Source organism: Plecotus auritus (genome assembly GCF_963455305.1).
Source record: "Plecotus auritus genome assembly, chromosome: 4".
In the NCBI taxonomy this organism is placed as follows: Eukaryota; Metazoa; Chordata; class Mammalia; order Chiroptera; family Vespertilionidae; genus Plecotus; species Plecotus auritus.
Genome location: NC_137775.1, coordinates 94,528,653 through 94,550,727, shown reverse-complemented (window position 1 = coordinate 94,550,727; position 22,075 = coordinate 94,528,653). Strand labels below are relative to the sequence as shown.

Below are 22,075 nucleotides of genomic sequence, written 5' to 3'. Positions count from 1 at the left end.
CTGGGATCTGGGGGGGGGGGCAGGTGCCGGTGCAAGGAAACAGGGCACCATGTCTCCACTGAGAACAGACCTCGGTTATTGCAACGGGGACTTGGTTAAATTTTCAGATTTGCTCCAATTCCTACCTGGATATTTGTTCTGTTTTTAGAAGACAGAAGGGAAAGTAAATTGTTGCCCCCAACCCCAGAAACCCAGGCACCTCACTGGGCAAGGGGAAACGTGGGAGGCACACCGCGGGGGACAGTCACCCCTCCTGCTTTTTAACCTGGACTGCACCTCGAGGCCACTGGGGGAGCCTGGGAAACACGCATGCCGGGATCCTGCTGCAGGGCGCTCTAATACTGGACACAGCCCCACTTCAAACCCGCTGTCCTAGACCCAAACCATCACATTCCTTGTTAGGGGAAGGCCCAAGTCCAGCCTGCCCTGGAGTCAGCACGCAGGCCACGGACGCCTGGCTGTCCTCCCGTCCACCTCTGGGCTTCCCCTCTCCCGCCCTCCGGGGCCATCTCTCAGCAGCCTTTGCAGAGCCCAGAGGCCCTGGCAGGTCTCACACTCACAGGGACTAGCAGAAACCTCAGGCTTCCGACTTTCTCAGGCCCAGGAGCCCTGTCCTCACGCAGGAGGGACAATGAAAACAAAGGAGGTGACCCTGCCCCCATTGTTCTCATGCTGGGACGGTAACCCCCTGGCAGCTGGGCGCCCCTCCCGTGAGAGTGGAGTCCAGGCAGAGCTTCTCAGGACTGGCTGACCTGGGAGGCTGCAGGCTTGGCTAAAGCAAACAGCGAAGGGGCGGTGGGGGTGGGTGGCGGGGAGAGACTCAGGATGGGAGCCAGGCAGGCATTCTCAGCACCTGGAGAGCTCAGCTGCTGAGTGAGACTGGACCTCTCTGTGTGGGGGGCAAAGGGGACCTCCCACAACACCGCTGCCTGAGTTGGCCCTGGGAGCAGGAAGGAGCCCCTCTGGCCCAAACACACACCAGGTGACCCTCTGGAGCTTTGGAATCAAATCCACCCTGTGTCATCTTCTAAAGCAGCGGTCGCCAACCGGTGGTCCGCGGTGGTCCGTGAGGTCCGAAAGGTTGGCGACCGCTGTTCTAAAGGGCTCAGGGCAGGCAGCATGTCCAGAGACTTCAGGGACAAGAGGGACATCCTTCTTCCACCTCTACCCCTGATTCACAGCCACTACCCTGCTCTGGAGTGGCTGTGGCCTGGCCCCCAGGGCCATGTGGTGTCCCCTCCCTGTCAGGGATGCTGCGGCCTGGGGCCTGGGTTCACGACCTGGCCCTTCCCAGTCCCCAGAATCCAGATCCTGGAAGTGTCAACATCTTTCTGTTTCTACTGATATCAGCCCAGGTGTCTCCCAACTAGTGCGCCAACAACTTGAGGAAGGAAACCTCAGCCAGGACCCCTCAAACACAGCAGGTGGGCGGAAGAGCCCCCCTCCTTCCCTATAGGTGTATGCGTCACTAGGGAGCGAGTGGCCCCTGCATAGGATTTCGCTCCTGGCTTGTTGAGTGGCCCCATTTGACTCCTCTGTACCAGACTACGGTGAGCATGGAGTTGGCACCTCCCTCCTCCCCTCCAAACCCCACGTTCGCCAGGCATCTTTCATGCCTGCAAACTCCTCTGGCCCTAATCACTTGAGACTTAAGAGTCTGTCAGGAAGACAGACAAAATAGATGTTACTGACCAGAGAGGGCTAGTGACATGGTAGAAGGCACACAGCAAGCTGATGACAAAGCACAGAGAAGAACCGGCCAAAAGCCCCCTTTCTACCAAATAACCAGACCATCCAGCCCCACTCCTGGGACCGGGCTAAGAGTGCCAACCAAGTGGAGTGGAGCAGGTAGACAGGTGGCAGGTGCTGCAGAGCTATATCAGGGTTGAGCAGTCACACCCACGATCTAATCTCAACATTAGGATGAGCGCATGCTTGCGCTCCCCGCCCTCCGCTCCTGGAGATGCCTTAGATTTGCCCTGACCTTGCAGGGCGGAAGGAGCAACCATGGGAAGTCACCAGCCACTTGAAGTTTCTAAAAACAACCCTCAAGCAGCCACAAAGGAGGTCACGGGGACTGCTGACTTGCCATCTTGCCATCTGGCTGGTGATCTGAGCCCTGTGCCAGCTTGTCCCTGCTCCCCAGAGCCCAGGTCTGCACACTGGCCTGTCCCCCAACAGGAGCTGGGGTGGCCAATCGACCTCAAAACTCATGATCCCAAGTTGGGGACCCTCCGCCAGCAGCACAGGGCAGAGGGGGAAAGGCCCAGGCTTCGGAGCAGACACCCCTGGTTCACATCCTGGCCACAGCAGCCACCGGTGGGTTACCTGGGGCACATCTTCTCACTGCTCTGAGCTTCACTTTCCGTATCTGGAAAGTGGGGATACCAAGACTTCATCAGGTTGGGGTGCAGACTACATGCAAGGCTCGGTGTTGGGCAGAAAAGTGATGTGGGAAGGATGGGGGCTGGGCAGACCAGCTCAGTTCCGAGGGTCCGTGCCTGCTGGACACAGGACTTCCAGAGCTGTGGGCCAGAGCTGGGCCAGCAATGCCCTCCTTCCTGGCCACCGCCAACCGGAAGGCCAGGGACAGTTCTTATCGCCACCTGACACTCTAGTGGGTACTGCTATCTGGCCTATATCTCCCACAAATAGACAGTGAGCGCTGAAGGCGGACTTCCCTCCTCCCTATTCCCAGAACAGAACCTGGCTCTAGTGCGTGCTCGGTATTTGCCAAATAAATGAGTCTCCAAGATGTGTGCCTTCCACAGTCACTCCTTCCGGGGCACAAAGGTGGGTGCGGTGCGGTGTTTAACTTGGGTCCTGGCTCCACAGGATAAGGAGGCACGGCAGCCCAGGTTGACGGCTTTGTGCCTGCTTCTCTGCGTTGGTGCCTTTACCCTACCTCACCCACCACACCTGTCCACCAGGCCAAAGCCACCAGCCACCCCAGCCCTGTAACCCCAGTCCTGCTGAGTCAGCCGCACGGCAGACTTTGGAACCATCAGAGGAAGGAGGCGGGCGGGGAGGAAGGCTGGGGGCCCGGGAGGGAGGTTAGGGACACAGCTCTTCTTCCCAAGCATGCCCCTGCCTTCCTGCTCCCCAGTAGTGGAAGAAGGATGCTCTGCTCCGCGGAGCTCTGCCAGCCCTGTTCCTGGGGCCCCTGCGGAGGTCTGAGAACAAGACTCCCCCCAACACCCCAACTCTTGCCTCCATGGGAGGAAACCTGCCCGACCCCTGCCACACCCGTTCCTTCCCTGTAACACATATATCCCTGAGAGAAAGGTTGTGGCTGACACCACAAAGGACCTCAAACCACAGGCAAACTCTCCCCCACCCTGGGCCTCTGCCCCTGCCCCTGCCGCCTTTCCTCTCCCTTCCCTGTGGCTGGCAGCTCCAGGTAGTAAATGGCCCATCCTTGAAGGCGGGAGTTCTGTGAATTAGGAATTATTAAACCTACCCACTTATTACCACTTGTTTAGGATGACCCGATGTTAAACTGTAAACCTCTTTACTAATTAAAAAGATAAAAAGCCCAGTGGGTACTGGGCAGTGGTGTTAATCCTGCAGCGGGAGAAGGGGGGGGCGCGAATCTCTCTGCTCCTATGAAGTAACCCCCCTGAGTTTATCACAAACCGTCCCACCCCAAGCTGGCCCATGGCCTCCAAGTCTGATTCTACTCCCACCCCTCTCCACAAAGCCCCCCACCCACAGGTCCTTCTGGGGGCCAACCACCTGTCACCAAAGCATTCCTTGTTGTCTGACTCCCACCTAAGTCCCTCAGCTGCAGTCCGTTCCCTTGGTTCAGTCTGCAGCTGGAGGTGAACAGCAGCTGGCCTCCATCCTCTCTGGAATAAAATGTACAAGAAATTACTGGCAAACTGGCGCAGGTATTTGGGGATGGGTGGTACTCTTTGTGGGCCAGGAGCCTTCTGCCTCAGTAGCCCCCGGATTCCAGGTCAAATCCCACTGAATCACGATTAGAGACAGGAGCCAAGACCACGATGCCCCACGACCGAAATCATGGGGCCTGATGCAGACTCCCCACACCCCGGCTGCCAGACACAGACCTCACACAGTGGCAGCTGCACCAGGGGCTCGGCCACCAAGGCCCCATTTGGATGGAGATCACAGGGATGAGACACAAAGAGGACCCTCAAACAGTGTGGGAAAGAAGGGGCCTGATATACGCAGCCAGTGTGCTGCGAGACAGCCCCCCGCCCACCTCCCACGCCCGCCGACGGGGCATGGACGTGCCCAGGGTGAAGAAACAGAGCCGTTTTGTGCTGAAGGCATGGAAAAGTACAGCGGGCCTCGCAGCACAGGGGCGCTGGACTGCGTCGAGGGGTGTGTGGCGAGGGGTGTGTGGGTGGGAAAAACTTCCTGTCCCCAACCTGGGGCCCAGGACCAGGGAGAGGCCAGGGTGACAGGAAATGGAAACTTGATGGCCCAGCAGGAGAGTCTTACTCTGAGACAGCCACACTGCGAAGGGCCGAGGCAGAGGCCCGACCCCACCTTCCACACATTCTCCCTGCTGCACAAAGGCTGGGATTCCCAAGGCGGGAGCGCGAGGCCCGCTCCTCCCGTGGCTGCCTCCTGCCCCCTGGAGAACTGTTTCCCAAGAAACACTGAGTGGCAGGGGGGTTGGCCCCTCTCAGGCTCGTCCAGAAGGACCATTTATCCTCTAGGCTGCGGAAGCACGTCTGTGGGCTGCTGAGGGCTAAACAAGGGACCTAGCAGCGGGGGTCCAGGACACAGCCTGCCTCTCCCCCAGGTGTCACCCCCAGAAAGAAGGCAACAAGGGTTCCGGTGACCTTCTGTGCCACCCTGGGAGGGGCAAAAGTGCCTGCCTTCTGCAAATGCCACCTGTGGCCAGGCCCCAGCCCATGCACAGACGACCCACCCAACCTAATTTAACGCCAAGAGAGAGGGGACCGGCAGGGTGGGCAACCTTTCCTTGCACCATGCAGCTCAGAGTCGGGTGGACTGGTTCGCGAAGTTTTCACTGAGCACCATGTGTCCTGACGCTGTGGGCAAAACAAGGGAATGTAAGACAGAGGCCCGTCCCGGAGCACCTCTTAGTCTAACAAGACGCAGGCGGCAGACAGGAGTTCCTATAGGGCGGAGGACAGTGTGAGAAAGCAGCAGGCAAGCCAACGGTGAGGCCAGGACAGTCCCGAGGACTCACTCTGTGCCGCTTTCAAATCCAAGCAGTTTCCGCAGATGGGGAAACTGAGGCTCAAAAACCATGAATAAACTAGACTGGAGCCATCTCCCAGGCAGATGCTCTGTCTGCTCTATCTACCCCACTCTCAAGCCTCATCCTCACATCTTCCACCATCCTGGCCAGGCCCCCCATGTGCGCCCTGGAGGTACCCCAGGAAAGCCCTGTCGTTTCATCAGTCACCCGCTTCTCCCGTTCTTTCCAGATTTGTGTCAGGAAGATAACATTCACAGTTCTCATCCCAAAGGGAAGACGTGCCCAGGTGGCCAGCAGAGTTACCTGACCTGTGACTCTGGGCCCTCGGAAAAGGCTTTCCTCCCGGGACTGGGGACTAGTGCCCACGTCACTGCAGGCTGGTGGCTGAGAGGCAATTAGAAGGAATAGAGACCTGAGTTTCAAGTTGGAGACCATGAAAAGGGATTTGCTTTCTACAGCCTGGTCCCACCTCCAACGGAGCCAAGGATGGCCAGTGATGCTGGGTTTGGGACACCAGGAATGACCCTCCTACTAAACACACTCTCATCTGAGTCTGATGGGACAGACGGGGCCTCTGAAAACTCTACTTTCTGTGAACTGGACGGGTGGGTGTGCTCACCTGGGAGAGACTGCAAGTTCCGGTGGGTGGGGCAGGGGAAACCGCCCCTATGGGGTCTCAGCACCCCCTCCCTACTCCTGGGCTGCTGGCCAGGTCTCCCTCTCCCACCCCAGAGAAGCCGGTGCGCCATTAGAAACCTAAACAAATTCCCATCAACGCTCCGGCGCTTTCCATCGGAGTGCAGCTGGCTGTATGCCCTGCACCTGAGCAGTCCCGTGTGGCTGCTGAGCCTTGAAATGTGGCCGGTGTGACTCAAGATCTAAACTTTAATTGTATGGATTTTTAATTTAAAATTAAATAGCCATAACAGTCATCTCATGTAATAATAAAGTTAACTAGTGACGAGTGGGTGGTCCCTACCCCATCTTCCCCTTGGCGGGGTCTGCCTCCCAGAACCCTCAGGTTTGCCCTTGCTGCGGGCCAAAGTCCACCTCGAGCTCCAGCACGGTCCTGGGCCATCCCAAATCTTGCCTGTGCTTGTGTTTTTTGTTAATCCGAAAAGCAGGGCACGATTTTATCCCACCCCCCCAAACGGGGCTTGGCAGAGCTTGGTGCACACAGAGGCCAGGATAATACTGTTCATGGGCCCCTGGAGGATCCCCTCCATGCAGGGGCCAGTGCCCCCAACACAGGGGACAGTGGCAGGGGGCCCCCCGGTTCTGCCAGGCCTCTGCTGAGGACCCACACAGTGACTGTCAACTTGTGTGCCCAATCTCACACCTCCTGGCCTACAGACCAAAGGCCCAAAGGTCTCCCCTGTCTGAGAAGCTTCCCCTCACAATGCTCAACAGCATCGCTGCCCAGAAAGTGACTGCTCCGACAGTTACATCTAATCTAATAAAAGAGAATCATGCAAATTGACTGTACCTCCGCTACACCCACAAGCCACGCCCACCAGACAATTAGGAGCAAGTATGCAATTAACCCAACCAAGGTGGCAGCGGCCACGGAGCTGGAGCAAGCAGGAGGCTTGGGTTGCCCCCAGTGATGGAGGAAGCCAAGCTTCCCTGCCCTGGCCTTCACTCATGGCTACAAAGTTTCAATTATAGAAGATAAATAAATCCCAGATACCTGCTTCCAGCCTATGCTTGGGTCGCCAGGGGCCATGGCCAGCCTGCAAACCACCACAGGCCCCTCGCCCAGGCCACCCCACGCCCCAAGGGAAACCCCACCCTGATCCAGGACATCCTTCAGGGCAAACCAGCCAGCCCCCACCCATGCACCAGGCCCCTATCCTATCTAATAAAAGAGTAATATGCAAATTGACTGTCACTCCAACACACAAGATGGCTGCCCCCATGTGGACACAAGATGGCTGCCACAAGATGGCCAGCAGGGGAGGGCAGTTGGGAGGGACCAGGCCTGCAGGGGAGGGCAGTTGGGTGGGGGGGGGGGACCAGACCAGCAGGGGAAAGCAGTTAGGGGCAATGAGGCCTGTAGGGGAGGGCAGTTAGGGGTGACCGGGTCAGCAGGGGAGGGCAGTTAGGGGCAATCGGGCTGGCAGGGGAGGAGTTAGGCATCAATCAGGCTGGCAGGGGAGTGGTTAGGGGGTGATCAGCCTGGCAGGCAGAAGCAGTTAGGGGCAATCAGTAAGGCAGACAGGCGAGCAGTTGGGAGCCAGCAGTCCTGGATTGTGAGAGGGATGTCCGACTGCCCATTTAGGCCCAATCCTCTACAGCAGCGGTTCTCAACCTGTGGGTCGCGACCTATAGGTTAAGAACCGCTAGCAGGGTCGCCTAAGACCATCGGAAAACACAGATATTTACATTACGATTCATAACAGTAGCAATATTACAGTTATGAAGTGGCAGCGAAAATAATTTTATGGTTGGGGGTCACGGCATTAGAAAGTTTGAGAACCACTGGTGTAGTGGTTACAGAGTGACACCAGTTCTCAAGGTGTGTTCTGCTAAAACCCTGTTTAACCCTGGCTAGGTAGCTCAGTTGGTTAGAGCATCGCTCAATATGCCAAGGTTTCAGATTCGATCCCCAGTCAGGGCACATACAAGAATCACCCAATGAATGCAAAAATAAGTGGAACAACAAGTTACTCTCTCTCTTTCTCCCTTCCCCACCCCCCTCTCTTCTCTTCCTCTCTCAAAAATCAACTTAAAACAAAACTACACCAAAAAAATTTAGCTGTGCTTTGTGTACCTCATACTTTAAAAATAGCCAGTGTAGAAGGAGCTGACGACATAAGCATGAGCTTGCCCTTTAAGAAAATTCGATTTGTTTTAAAAGCAATACAACAGCATTACAGCAAATTAAGGAGGCAGAGAAAGAAAAGGCATCGATAACCCCGCCTGCAGCTCAGCTTGTTTTCCCATGGGCTCTGACTCAGTATGAGGAGAACCGCACTTGACTCTGAGCCGCCCCGCTACCCTCACACCGGGCCCGTTTCTGTATAACTTCAAGTCTGGCACATGGCTGAGACAGACCCACTGAGAAACACCAAACAGGACCAGGAAGCTGCACCCACCCCAGGTCTGGGCAGCGCGGGCATCACGAGGCCTTGTTACAGGCTGTCTGAGGGTCTCCCACTCCACAGCCCAGAGCCCAGCAAGTCAGTGGCTAGATAAGCAAAGATAAAACTGTACAGAGGAGCGGGCAGAGGTGTGGAGGTGTGTGGGCACGGATGGGGAACTGGCTTTGGAAAGGAGCAAGTTTAAGAGATACACACTGCCCCAGCGCAGGTGGGAGGAGACAGGGAATCCTGAAAATCGGGGGTGAGCCCAAACAGAGATCTGTGAGCTCAGAGTTCCCAGCTTGCTTGGCAAACACAGGAGCATTCTGGAACAGGGCCCAAAAGTGCCCCTGGCGACTCCAAAGTTGCGCTGCCAGCACCCCTCCCCGCCCTGTGGATTGCCTGGGTCTAGAGTCTGGACAGATGCACACCAGGGAGATACACTTCGCAGGCAACCTATGGACCTTTCCCAAAGGAGAACGGAGTGTCCAGGGAAGAGGGCACTGCACACGCAGGTGGCGGCGGGTCAGTCCCAGAGTGCCTGCTGGGTAAGGGCAGAATCTGGCCCTGCAGGTGCCCCCTGGGAGGATGAGTGCAGGAGTTCATTGCTAATGACCCCCTTCAGTGGTGCTAGATTTGGAATCCAATGGGGCACAAGTCACAGGCCTTGTGGGATGCGGTGGGGGATGCATACAAGGCAAAAGCCCAGTGCAGCTGGGAGAGGTGCCCAGAGAATGCCAGGGCTCAAAGGAAGGCAACACTCATGCCCAGGGTCAGGGGAATCTTCCCTGACAGCAACTTTCCACCTGGGAGCACCTGAGACCCCCTACCATACGTCACACCTACTTAATAATCCTTAGCCTACAGTGCTTTGGCCCCACCCCAACTTCCAAGACAGGGATAATAGCTAACCCTTCTCCTAATTCCCAAGACCCTTAGAACAACACCGGGCATACAGCTGGCACTCAGGACGTGTCTAATTGGCCTTAGTGAGCAAGTCCTTGGCTCAGAGAGGGGCCGTGACCTGGCCTAGCCACACAGCAAGGCAGCTGAGCCAGGCCCCAGCTGTCTGCTAGTCCCCCACTGGGCCACTGGTGTGGGGGATGGGAGGTGGGTGTTGAAAAGCTGATAATCAGGACACCCTCCCTTTTCCTGCTCCCCGGGGGTTGCTGACAAGACACTACTGGGCAGCTTGCCCCACTTAGCCCACGCAGCACTATCCCTGGGCGAGAGGCGGCCCTGACACCCGCCACTCCGCGCCAAAGGGGGCCTTGGATGCTGAGAGGGGAAGGGCATCCTTCCAAAGCTAACACTGTCAGGATGCATTCCACGACCCGGGAGGCGAGGGTTTTATTTGAACAGGAGCGATGGGAAAGGTAGGAGCTGCTGTTCTTTCTCCTGCAGAGGGTCTGTTGAACAGGTGCCACCCTGCATCCAGGGCATGGGAGGAACAAGAAACTCGAACTAGACACAAAGGGCACCCAAGCCAAAACAAACATTCAGTCCACCACGGCCCCACCCGGGGTCCTCAGCATGCTGCAAAATCAGCAGCCTGTCCCAGCCTCAGAGGCAGAAACTGGTCGGCGCTTGCACCCTGGGATAGAGGCCAGACTAGGGCTATTCCCACCCAAGGTGCAGACAGGGTCCTGCTGGGGGTGAGCCCTGGGGAAGTCAAATGTGAGGATGTGTCACAAGTGTGGGCTAGGCTGCTAGGGGAGGTGACAGATAATATGGAACTCAGACAGGAGCCCCACAGCTAAGACGTAACTGTGTCTCCCCCTCCAGCCCCTTGATTTTCCTTGAGGACTTGTGTCTCTGGGTCCCCTGATCCACAATCCTGCAGGAAAGGGTCAAGGGCCTACTAGGTCTGCAAGGATGAAGGGGTGGGGGTGGAGGGTACTCGGAGGGCCAGCAGAGTTGATAGCCCCAACTCTGAGCTGTGGCACCCACTTACATAACCCAGGCCTTCCTGCTTTAAAAGTTTTCACACTGAAATTGGCAAACACACCTATATATGGTCACTGTGGTCAGAACCTGCAAAGCTGAATGCAGAGCGCTGCTGGGGTGCTGGGAGCTAACGGGCCCAGGCAGCAAACAGCCCCAAGCATGGCGGGCAGCTGAGCAAGAGCGGTAGGACTGGCATGTACTTAGGACACGCGGAGTCTAAAATGAGGCAACTCTGCAGAGCTGTGGGCTCGGAAAGCCTGGGTTCAGGCCAGGAACTAGCTGTGATTCCCCACAGCACCTGTTGCACCACTGCTGGGGAGTCGATGGGATGGGGCGATGGCCCGCACAGCCTTTCCACCACTAAGTTTCAGCTAACGTTCCTCCTGTGTGTGACTGCTGTCATCCCTCTCTTTGTGCACCCCCCCTCCCCGCCCAAGTCACATATGGTATCAGTGGACACAGAGCTCTTTGCCCACATCAGATGGCCTCCTGTCTGTACAGAGGCTGCTGGGATCAAGGGTAGGGTCAGAGAAAGGCGAGACCACAGGAGCAGCAGAGTCGGATCACCTGGGCCACTGCAAGAATGGGCCCTTAGTCCCAGGGAGAAGCCACAGGGGCTTCCGGATCTGATGCCGAGGAGCCCCGACTGCGATCCCTGACTGCTGTGGCAGTGACCGGAGGATCTATTAGGAGTGGTGATTACCTTTTACCTACTTCTTGTGGCCACTGCTTACAAGCACCTTGCACTAATTGCCCACTTAGCTCTGATGACTCTTTTATTGTGCTTCCCCTGCCCCTGGTGAGCAAGGCAACCTTGAGAAAGTTATGTAACCTCACAAGGTCTGGGCCTTGGCTCCAGGGCTGTAAAGGGAGACCAGTTAGATAACCTCGAAGCTCCCTCCAGCCTCACATTTTGATTCTCTGCCAGGAGAGGTGCCCAGAGCCTGACCGTCCTCCCCCATCTGCCATGCCAGCCTCCAAGGACCCGAGAAACCAGCCAACAACAGCTTCTTGGGTGCAGACGCTGGGGGAGCAGGGTCCTGTGACGGGAAACTCCCTGGGGAGGCACTGTATCATTTCTGCCCCGGGCTCTGATGGCGAAAAACAGGCCCCTTCCTGAGTCACAGTTCACAGCTTCAAATTCTCCCTCTTACCCCAGAAACACTCACAGGCGGGTGGGGAAGCTGGCAACCAAGATGACAGGAAGGGGTGTACTGGGCAGGTTAAGACATCAGGCAGGCCAGTTTGGTGTATGTTGAGTAAGTGCTTTGCACCCCCAAACCACCATGGTTTTGACTTAAGGGCCCTTTAAAAGGGTATCAGAGGAAGAGTGACAAACATATCCATGAAGAAGGGCTCTGGCCCTGGGCACATGGAGCAAATTGCCCCAGAGCTTGGTGTGAGACAGTCTGTCCCCAGCTCTTCACCTTGGTTTTTCCCAGACCCCAGAGGCAGGCACACAGGTCACAGGAAGGTACCTCGGAAGAAGGGTCCGCAGAGCCCACAGTAAGGTGGGGAGCCTGTGTATGTGCAGGCAACTCCTGAACCCTCTCCTGGGCCAGCCTCCTGGGTCAGCTGTGGAGGGGTGCCCTACGGTGTAAGTGGGCCACGAGGCAGAAAGGCCCAATGCAGGCTCCAGCCACGCCAAAGGAGGTATCAGCTAGGGACACTCCCTCCTCCATGCAAACAGCCCAGCCTCCCTCCTGCTCCTCCTCAGAAGGCTCTGAAGTTTCCACGAGGAAGGAGCGGGGCAGGGGGGCATTGTCCCGCCCACAGCACACCACCTGCCTCTTGGTTTGCGCAGTCCGTGCTCTGAAGACCTTCCCCAAAGGCAGGGACAAAACTTCCTTTGCAGCAGGTCTCAAGTAGGTCTGGGCACACAGTACGCATGTGTGACCCACGCGTGACGCAAATGTCTGCTGAACAGAGGACTGGATATGTGCTGTCTCAAGTTCCTTGGAGGCAGAAAGCATGGCTCCCCTCCAGCACCCAGCCCTTGAGGACAGACCTGCTGAGCATACTCCCTCATCCCAGGGGAGCGGAGTTTAGGGAAAGTTCATGAAGCAAGGGATAGTGGGCGCAAGCAGGGGATTCCTGAGGAGAAACAAACCAGGGAGAGAGAGCAGTTTGTTCCGTGAAATCTGTCAAATGGGAACAGATAAGATGATAAACCGGTGTTAGAGGTTAACTGAATGGTGGCGGAGTGAGTGAGTTTTGCACGCACGGTCTGCTCTCTTCACGCCCAAGGGTGTTCCAGCAGCGATGTGCTCAAGGTGACCTGAGAGCCTGGCCTTACCGCCCAGGAAGCATGGGCCCACTCACGTAGCCTAAAAGGGGGAGTACACTTGGATAATGGCCCAGCCCACTCCTCTCCAGGGTTCAGAGCCTAGGAGACCAGGGCCAGAGTCTGGGCTGGCTCAATTTACCCAGGTAATGGCCTCACCTTGCTAGAGGCTGGGCCCTCCTGACTGGACTTCCAACCCGATGGTCCACATATGGCTCTTGGTGTCCCCCTCAGAGCCAGGCCCAACAGACATGTTCTGAGCAAGTCAGTGGTTGACTAAAACCCACACACATACTGAGCATGTCTCGTGGGCTGGGCCTGGGATCACCGGGCCAAGGGTGAGGAGCTGTGGCCCCAACCACATAGGCTCCTATGGTCCCGCTGGGGCTAAGGTGACAGGCACTCTGAGCCTTCCTGAATGGATGGATGAATTCACTAGAAGAAAGTGGAGTTCAGAGAGGCGAATCTAACCAGGGCCACACAGCACAAACCAGGAGGGAGAAGAAAAATGATTCCCCAAACAGTGGTTCTGATACAGGTCTCAGCCCCGGCCCCAAGTACCATCCACCCAGACAAAGGGCTTCTCTCTCAGCCGTTGGGGCAAGCCACCCTCCCTCCCCCATAAAAGGGGCCGGGGAAGCAGCTGCAGCAAGATTACAGTGGGTCATGGGAGGTGACAGCAGCCACAAATACACAATCTTCCCTAGATATTTAGGCAGGAAACCAAAATGTTTAGATAGAGGATAGGAAAAATTGAATATACATCTCAAAGCCAATCCAAGAGCCCTCGCTACCAAGGGCCCCAAGAGGGGAGGTAGGTGGCACCTGCCCGCAAGGAGGGTACAATTTGACTGCAGGTCCCACGTGACCACCCCCCAGGGAGGTCACCCATGAGGCTATCTGGACCCAGGAATCATCCAGGAGGGAAAAGGTTTTAACCAAGGCCCAGGACAAGCCAGGACTGAGCTCAGAAGCCTCTTTGCCCCAGAGGAGAAAGCAGGGCCTGCTGAAGGAAAGGAAGGGAGCCTGCCACAGTTGGAAGTGGTGACCATGACCTCTTCTGAGGGGAGGGTTATGGGTGAATTTGCAGAAAATGGAAAATGGAGGGATCTGCATTTTCTCATCTGTGCCTCCATCTGCAGCTTGGCTCAGTGATGGGGCCTGAAGCATGTGAGGAAGGGGACCCCACAGGGAGCCAAGCCAGGGCACAGGAACAGCGGCTGAAATGTGGCCAGGAACCTGCCGCATGCGCCCAGCACTCTGTCTTGGTGTCCCCACGGATTCTGCAGGCATGGGGAGCTCCCGCACTATTATCCCTTTTCAAAGACCAGGAGGTGACTGGCTCGAGGCTCACAGCTGAGTAAGTCTCCTGCAAGTCGTCCCATGGCTCTGAGGGCACTACGCAAACCTTGCATTTCCCACCTTCATTGTGGCCTGACTGTGGGCTCTGGGTTCAAATCCCGGTGCTTCCACTTCTTAGCTGTATGGACTCAGGCAGTCACGGACCCTAGATGGTCCATGCTGTTGCTCTCCCGGAGAGGACGTGCCAGTAAGAGTACCTACTGCAGAGAGCTGTAGTTCACACAGCCTGTGGCCAAGCACGTGCTTGGGAACTGTTAGCTGGTATCGCCACCGCCCACCCTCACTCCAAACTCCTGCCTCTACCTTCACCTGTGGTCAGGCCCTGAGGCTCTGCCGTCAGCAGGCCCTGTGAATCTCAGCCTGTAGCTGGATGTGTGACAGGGCAAATTCCCTGGCTTCCAGTTTCCTGGAAGAGCAATACCACCTGACCCACAGTGAGACCCAGCCCAGCGCTAGCACACAGCAGGGACTGAGCAGAGTGCTCACAGGGGCTGCTTCTCACACGGCTCATGTCCCCCTTCTCTATGTTCCAGGGCAGAAAGTAACTCAATGGTACACACTTGGAACCTCCGGGACACTTACCAATGTGTCCTTCAGGTAATAGCTCCTTACCTTCCTTTCTCTAAATGGGGGGTTGGCTGAGGGGGGCTTCCTGGGGGCACAGGTTATGTTTCTTTCAGGGCCAGGTCCCCTGTAGGCCAAGGGGTTCTACAGGCCCCAGGAAATAGAAACCCAATCCTCCGAGGCCCTCTGACCCGCCTCGGTCTCTCCAGACTCAACCATCTGCAACCCATCACTCAGCACCAGGACCACATTTCCCTCCTTTCACCACCACAGCCCGGTTTCTCTCCCCGCCACACTGAGCTCCCGGGGGCTAAAGCCCCGTCTGGTTTCTGAGGCTTCAGCACACACAGAAGTGACAGCTGGCAGTGAGGGACTCCTCTGTCATCCCTAACGATGCCCAGGCCTCTGAAGTTTGGAGAGTGGATTAACTGCCTCACTTTTACATAAAAGTGCCACTTAGGCAGAGTCTGGGAAGGTCATCAAATGGGGGTGTCTTTGGCAGGGAGGGGGACTCAGACCTGGATCTCCCAAGGGGCTCAGGGAAGGAAGACAGTGGCACCTTGACTGAAAATTGGGGTGTGAGGGAGCATGGCGGGCTCTTGTGGGGAGGGCTGTGAGCTCTGCGAGCTTTGGTAGAAAAACCATACTCAGTCACATCACGGAGAAAGCGAGCAAGCATCCTTATCACAACACTCATGGGGCGAAGGATCAACCCACAGAAATACCGTTAGCTCACAGTAGAATATTCCACTTCTTTTAAGTTACAAATGGCTGTGAAGAACTTTCTGAAATGCTGTTCACTCCCTGACTTGAAAATTGCAAAAACTTGGTGAGTTCAAATTCCTAAGCTAACCCAGAGAGCTTCCTTCAAGTGTTTCCCTCTAGTCACCTACCACCTGGCCTCTGTATCACCCAGTTCTGGCCAGTCGGCTCCTGTAGAACCACTCAGATCTAACAGCCCAATTGGTACAAAGACCTTCTTGGGAGTACCGTTCTCAGGAGCATGGCTCCTCTGCTCCCCAAAGTCTTGCCTTGTACTTTCCTGCTCCCTATATCCCCCGCACCCCCTCAACCCCCCCACACACATAGAGTTCAGAGGTTGAGCCCAATCAGACAGCAAACAGCCAAGTTCAAGATGAAAGCCCACAGCCTGAGGTCAGAGCCAGCTAAGCACAGCATTCAAAACTGGAAGATTCTGTTTCTTTTAAACGACAGACTATAAATATGGCAAAACCCCAGGAAAATACTTAGAAGCCACAGTCAACACCTCCCTCTTACCCCTCCTATAGGAAGTCCCCACCCCCACCAGAACATTTCAACACTTGCTAATTTCTACCCTCAATGAGTCTCTATTACCATGCCATCTTTAATCGTCCTTAGAGCTCTAGTAAAATTCTCAAAACGATTCAATAAAAACTCACTTTACTGTTAAAACTCTAACTAAAGCAGTTAACTAAGGCAGATTTATCAATTTGAGAGAAAAAAAATTTTTTTTGTGGCTGTCTGGCCTTTGAACAAAACATTAATAAGAAAACGAGCCTTTAGAAAGGGACCCTTTTCTTCCATTCCCTCTCCCAAACCAAACCCAACTTCTCTTTTCATTTCTCAGTCCTAGAAGGTCAGAGTTCAAGTGTGAGCCAATGACGTGGAGGCCTCCACGATCCTGGACAATCAAAAGATCTATTGTGCTCCCTGTACTTACAAAGGCGTTTACGTGGACCAGTGCACTTTTACAATTTCCAACCAGGCTTGACACAAAAGAGGTTTTCATGTTAACCCTCAATTCTCCAAAAAATTCAATGAATGTGCCCCATTCTGTGCATTTTGGTGGGATGTAATTTTACCGCATAGCTATGTTTTTCACATTTTAGGAGGAGGGTTGGTGTTAATAACAGGATGTCAGAACCTCAAAATTGGAATGGGCCTCACTCCTGCAGACTGGAGCATGGATAGAGTAGGAAGGGTCCGGAAAATAAAAGGAGAGCGGTCTGGGACACATGGAAAACCTCCCAATAGAATAATGCAGTTTGCAGCTTAGCAGCAAGGAGGCCAGCAAAATCCAAGAGGCTTCTGGGAACTGGGCATCTATGTGAGCAACCTAGGAAAACTCAGAGTTAGGGGTGGAGTGCCCCAGTAGAGGGCAGGGCCTGGGGTGATCCCGACTATACCCCAGGAAACTTGGGAATCTCAAGAGCCACAGCCCAAAGCAACACGCCACCCTCTTTCCCCTTCTAAGTCCCCCCCCTAATTCTAAGACCCCACTCTGGCTTGAGGTCACCTCCTCCCGGAGCCCTCCCTGACCCCTCAGGCTGGTCCCTGACCCCTCAGGCTGGATGAGGGGCCCTCTTTAAGAGTCCCTCCTGAACATCTCTGCGCTAAGTCATGGTGGGATTATTCATTCTTATCTCCAGCTTGAGCAGTGATTTAATTCACCTTTGGACTCCTAGCACCTTACTCACTGTCTGGAACACAGTGGGTGCTTAATAAATGCCCGTTGACTAATTCCCATGCACTTTGGAATACAACACACTTTCTGAGTTTGCACTATATGATCCTGGGCAAATTATATAATTTTTTTTTTAGCCTCATTGTCCTCATCTATAAAAGGGGGTGGGTCACCAAGATCAGATTGAAGTAAGACTGTACATGAAGTGCTCAACCAAAGCCCTGGCGGTTGGTGAGCTCTCAAATCCTTCCTGTTTATGATCACTGCACACCAGAGGTGAAGGCTGAGAAGGGTTCATTCTCCCCCTTTACCCCAATCCTCAGCGGTTTTGTGGGAGTGGGGTGTGGGGTACTGGGGACTGGTGCTCCCTTCAGTAACGGAGGAGGAGGCAGCTGAACAGGCAGAGCTCGGAGAAGCCTGCGTGCAGGTGCCTGTCCTTAGGGGAACAGAAAATAAAATTTCCCAGCACACCAGAGTCTAGCTGAACCAATTTACTAAACTCACTTACAGACCAACCATTCAACAGTGTCACATGCCCAAGATGGGGGGCAGGGGTACACCAGGAGGCAAGAGACCTGGTCCCCACCCCAGGCTGTGCCTTCTTGCTGTGTCACCAAAGCCACTTTAACTTCCCTGAGCTTCGGTGTCCTTATCTAAATAGGTAAGGCTGCTGTAAGGAGTACCTGACCTGGTACAGGTAACGACTTGGCAAGTTGCCTTGGTCCGTGCTCCATTCGCGCAAATGACAGGAAGATGAGCTCGCTCTCCTAAGTTATATCTGCATATATCTGGCCGAATGCTTCTACTTGACTTGACCCTTACCAGACCTCATTTTGCAGATGAGGAACTCAAATGGCTTGATGGGTAAATGGCCAAGCCAGATGGCAAAACCAGACTGTGCCCTCTCATAAAATGCTGCTGCTACCCACAATGTGCACCAGGGGCTCAGTCTGTGCTAATCCCCCTCGTGGGAACCTCTGCAATTTAGGGAAAGGCTGGGGGACAGAGTTCGCCCAATGCTTGGTGCAGCAAGCGTCACAGCAAAGGGTCAAGATGGCTCTGAAGCAGGAAGGAGGGCGGCCACGTGGCACAAGGCTGGTGGGGTGCAGAGCATCTGAAAGTCAACCTCCGCCTCTGTTCAACCACAGCTTGAACAGGGAGGAAGCACCTGACAACTCAGGGGCTCTTTCCAAAGACCTAAAGAAAGGTGTGTAAACTCCCTTTCTCACGAATTTGAAAGCACAGTTTCCAATGTGAGAAAAACCCCAACCCAGACTGTACTACCCCCACACCCTTCCATCAACCCCTCCCAGGAGCCTGCCCCCACCCCAGGAATTCCTAGCAAGGGCTTCCTTAGAATTACAAAGGTGATTCAGAACCTCAGGTGGAAAATGCCCAAACAACCCCGTTGGAAAGATGTTGAGTTTTCATTTTTCCTTAAACCAATTTCCTGAGGCCAAGGGCAATGCCCCAAGTCGCATCAGAAAGCCGAGCCTGGCAGACTTCTGGAAACTAAAAAAGTAACGCTAACAAAATGCTTCCACTGGTTTTCATTTCTTGGATTTTTCCTATGAAGGGAGGAGACTCGCCCAGTTGGAGATAGTTTGAGAGTTTTTTGGCTGCAGATGGGGACAGGGCTATCCGTAATTATCTCCAAATCACACTGGCCTGACGCCCAAATCCTTTTTCTAACAGTTACCTGCCTTTTTTTGGGGGGGGGGGGGGCGGGCAGGGGAGGGGGTTAACAGTACCTCAAATTAAGAAACATATTGTTTGCTCAAACACCTTAAGAAAGCTGTCTAAACTCCAAAGCTCCTACCACCAGCTGCACCCGGCTGCCTCACCCCGACCCCCCTCTTTTCCCTTCTCCTCGTGTTTTGAAGTTTATTTTCCCACATTCAGCCTTGAATTCTTTCCTTCCTGCAGTGGTTGGTGGAGAAGCAGCGAAGAAGGAAACTTCGAGGGCAGCTCGATTCTTTATTATCATACTCCCCTGCCTTCTTCCCCTCTAAACAAAGCCCTGGAAGAAACTAAACAACAGAAGAATTGTTTCCTCAAGGGAAATTATAAAGTGACCCCTCCCCAACCCAATGCACCCGGGGCAAACACCCAGCCAAAGGAACCCGCATCCCCCCCCCCCCCCCCCCGGGACTCCCACTAGTGCGAGCTACCTCCTGAAGCTCACCTTCCTTCTCCAACCTCACCTCCCACCAGCCCCCACCCCAGAAAATTTCCCCACTGAAAACAAACACCCAACCTGCTGACCTAAGCCTCCCCCTTCCAGTAGTCCCCAAGAGCACAAGTCTGCTAGTCTGGCTGGCTGCCGACAGGCACCGATATGCTCATCTTCGAATGTCTACTGATTTGGGGACAAACAGGGAGCCACAAGCATATGGCTTCATGTTTTCCAATGCTTTCAACCTTCCAACAGTTCAGGGCAGGAAAGATGGATGAAGACGGGTTTGTTCCCATTTTACATACAAGGAAACTGAGGCCAGAAGAATGAGACAACCAGACAGGCACAAAGCATTGGGGGACTGCTGTAGATTAAATGCTGCTCCTCATGAAACCTCCTTTAAGGTATCTTTCACCCCAGGAGAAAGGTAACATCTTCCATCCACTACCCCTACTCCACGGCTCCTACTCAGGTCCAGGTCATCCACTGCAGGATGCCATCAGTGCAGGCCAAGGCTGGACAGGTAAGACTAAGAGTCTTCAGGAAACCGAGTTGAGGGCCTCCAGTCCTGGCTAAGGGTCGGTTTAGCCCAGCAAGGTCAATGGCCTCATGGGGCATATGAACCAGAAGAAACTCCCAATGCCAACAGGGGTGAGAAACTCTCCCCATCACCTCCCATTCGGCATAGCCTCTCCTCCCGGCCCCCCATGGATTCCCGGGTTTGGTTCTTTTGTTCAGCCCACTACTTTCACAGAGTTTAACCACGAGCCCTTGGAGTTAGCCTTCCCGACAGGCGAGATAAGCTCTCCCGGAAGCCCGAGCGCGCCTCCAGCATTCCAGTCACCGGCCCGGCCCCGCGGCTCAGCCGGGCAGAGCCCTTACTCCACTCCTCGCCCTACGGGGGAAGGGGCTCTTGCTCAGGCTGGACCTGGGGACCCTCCAGCAACTTCGCGCAGCTCCCATTCCCGAAAAAATAAGTCGTGCGGGAGCGGCGCTAGCCCCGGAGATGGGAGGTGCAGACACTGGGCGGGTGACAACCGGCTGGGCTCCCGAACTCCGGGAGCGTCTCCAAGGAAAGATAAACGCTTTTATCCGTCCCACAGCCTCCCTCCAAGGAGGGAGGGACCTGCACACCCACAGCGAGCCACCGCGGGGCCCGGTTCACCCGGAGGTCAACCTTAATTCTCTCTGGACAAACTGGGTTCCAAGGTGACTCCTGTGTCCACGGGTGAACGAAAGATCCCGGCAACCAAATCCATGATGAGACACCCCTCCTATCACCCCAGGACAACCCACAGAGACCGAGGATCACTCAAAGCTGTGAGGGGCGTCCCTGCCACACTCCTAGAGCTCGAGCCAGCGTCAGGTGTTCTTAGGGGCAAAGCGGCGCCTCACCTGCAAGATCTCGTCCAGGCCCTCCTGGCCCAGACACGGGAACTTGGTGAGTAGATGCAGTTTCTCTGTGTAGTACTTTTTCTTAGCCTCCTTCCAATGCGGCTCCTCCAGCACCTCGAAGATCGCCGCCCCGATGGCCAAGTAAAAGATAATGGCCGAGGTGAGCAGAGGGCCCCGATCCACCATGGCTCCCGAGCGGCCACCTCCGGGCGAACGCGTCTCCTAGCCCCAGTGGCTCCCGGTCCACCCGCCCTCCAGCCTCTGGAAACAGCTGTTTGAATTTGGAGCTCCGCATGCGCAGTGCCCCGAACCCCCAGCGCGGCTCCCGGGACAAAGTAGCTTCTCCAAGTTGGCCCACTGAGCGCGGGGAACTGTGCGGGGCCGTGCTCGCGCGGGCCGGGATGGGCGCACACCAAGGGGGTCGAGGGAGCGCCCCGGATCGCTGCGGTGAGAGAAGCTGGGGGAACTCAGGGCCCGACTTTGGGAGACACGTGGGCTGCCCTACGCGCGCCACAGCAGTATGCGCTGCGCCCGCCTCCGCGCGCCGCTTTAATCAGCGCCCAGCGCTCACCTCCCGCCCGCGCCAGGCCCCCGGGGGCGGGGCCGACTAGGGCCCGCCCCCCTCCCGCCCCGCCCCGCCCCGTAGCAGCGGGAGTCACACGAGGTGCGCTTCGCGGCTCATTGCGTTCCCCGGTGCCCAATGCCTGAGTGATAGGGGTGTCTGGGACTCGCATTTGTTCCTAGTACTGGTGTATTAAAGAAAATGAGTGTGGACCTAATGACTGGGGTCAGGAAGTTGTTACTCCTGTTATTTTCACTGTAATTCAGTTTTTGCCTCACCTTACTATTAATTATAAGCCTGGGAAAAGGGGATCAGAAAGGGACCAGAGAAACTGCCAAGAATCAGGATATCAGGAACTAACCCAGCCACAAAGGTGTGGCTTCTCCATTTGGCCCCATTCTCAGGTGCCCTGTTGTGGGGGGAGGAGCAGTCTGGACAGAGCTGTGCAAGACCCCTCTTTTACCCCTACCCCCACTACACACACTATAACTCTAGGGGAAATAACCTCTTTGATACTCCCAGGCCTACTTAAAGTTGCACACACACACCCTCCACACACACACACACACAAACACTTGCCCTCCTTATCCTCTTTGTTAGCCCTATTTTCCTTCTAGCACTACATTTTTTCAAATATACTATATATCTCTAATATACTATACAACATTAAAATGACAACTTGTGGGTGGGGAGTCTGGATTGTTCAATGACATATTCCCCCAGGACTGTTACATAATAGACACTCATTAAACATTTGTGCAATGAAGAAGTGAATGACGGTCACAAACATATTTGTCAAAAACACACACCAATGGAAGTCATAGCCAGAGCAATTATGCAAGAAAAAGAAATAAAAGGCATCCAAATTGGAAAATAAGAAGTAAAACTGTCACTGTCTGTAGACCACATGATATTATGTGTAGAAAACCCCACTAAAGACTCCACCAAAAAACTGTTAGAGCTAATCAACAGATTCAGGAAAGTTATAGGATACAAAATCAATACACAAAATTAAATTGCACTTCAATATACTACTAATGGGATATCAGGAAGAGG

At 55.0% G+C, this 22,075-nt stretch overlaps 1 protein-coding gene across 1 annotated transcript in view; it reads right to left on the bottom strand.

Moving 5' to 3' along the window:
• Nucleotides 1–20,981, bottom strand: part of KCNK5 (potassium two pore domain channel subfamily K member 5) — a 35,500-nt gene extending 14,519 nt beyond the window's left edge. Inside the window, exon 1 of the mRNA XM_080665526.1 lies at nucleotides 20,458–20,981. Within this exon, the coding sequence (XP_080521652.1) occupies nucleotides 20,458–20,643 (186 nt within the window). The 5' untranslated portion in view covers nucleotides 20,644–20,981. The remainder of the gene's footprint in view (nucleotides 1–20,457) is intronic.
• Nucleotides 20,982–22,075: the final 1,094 nt, after the last annotated feature.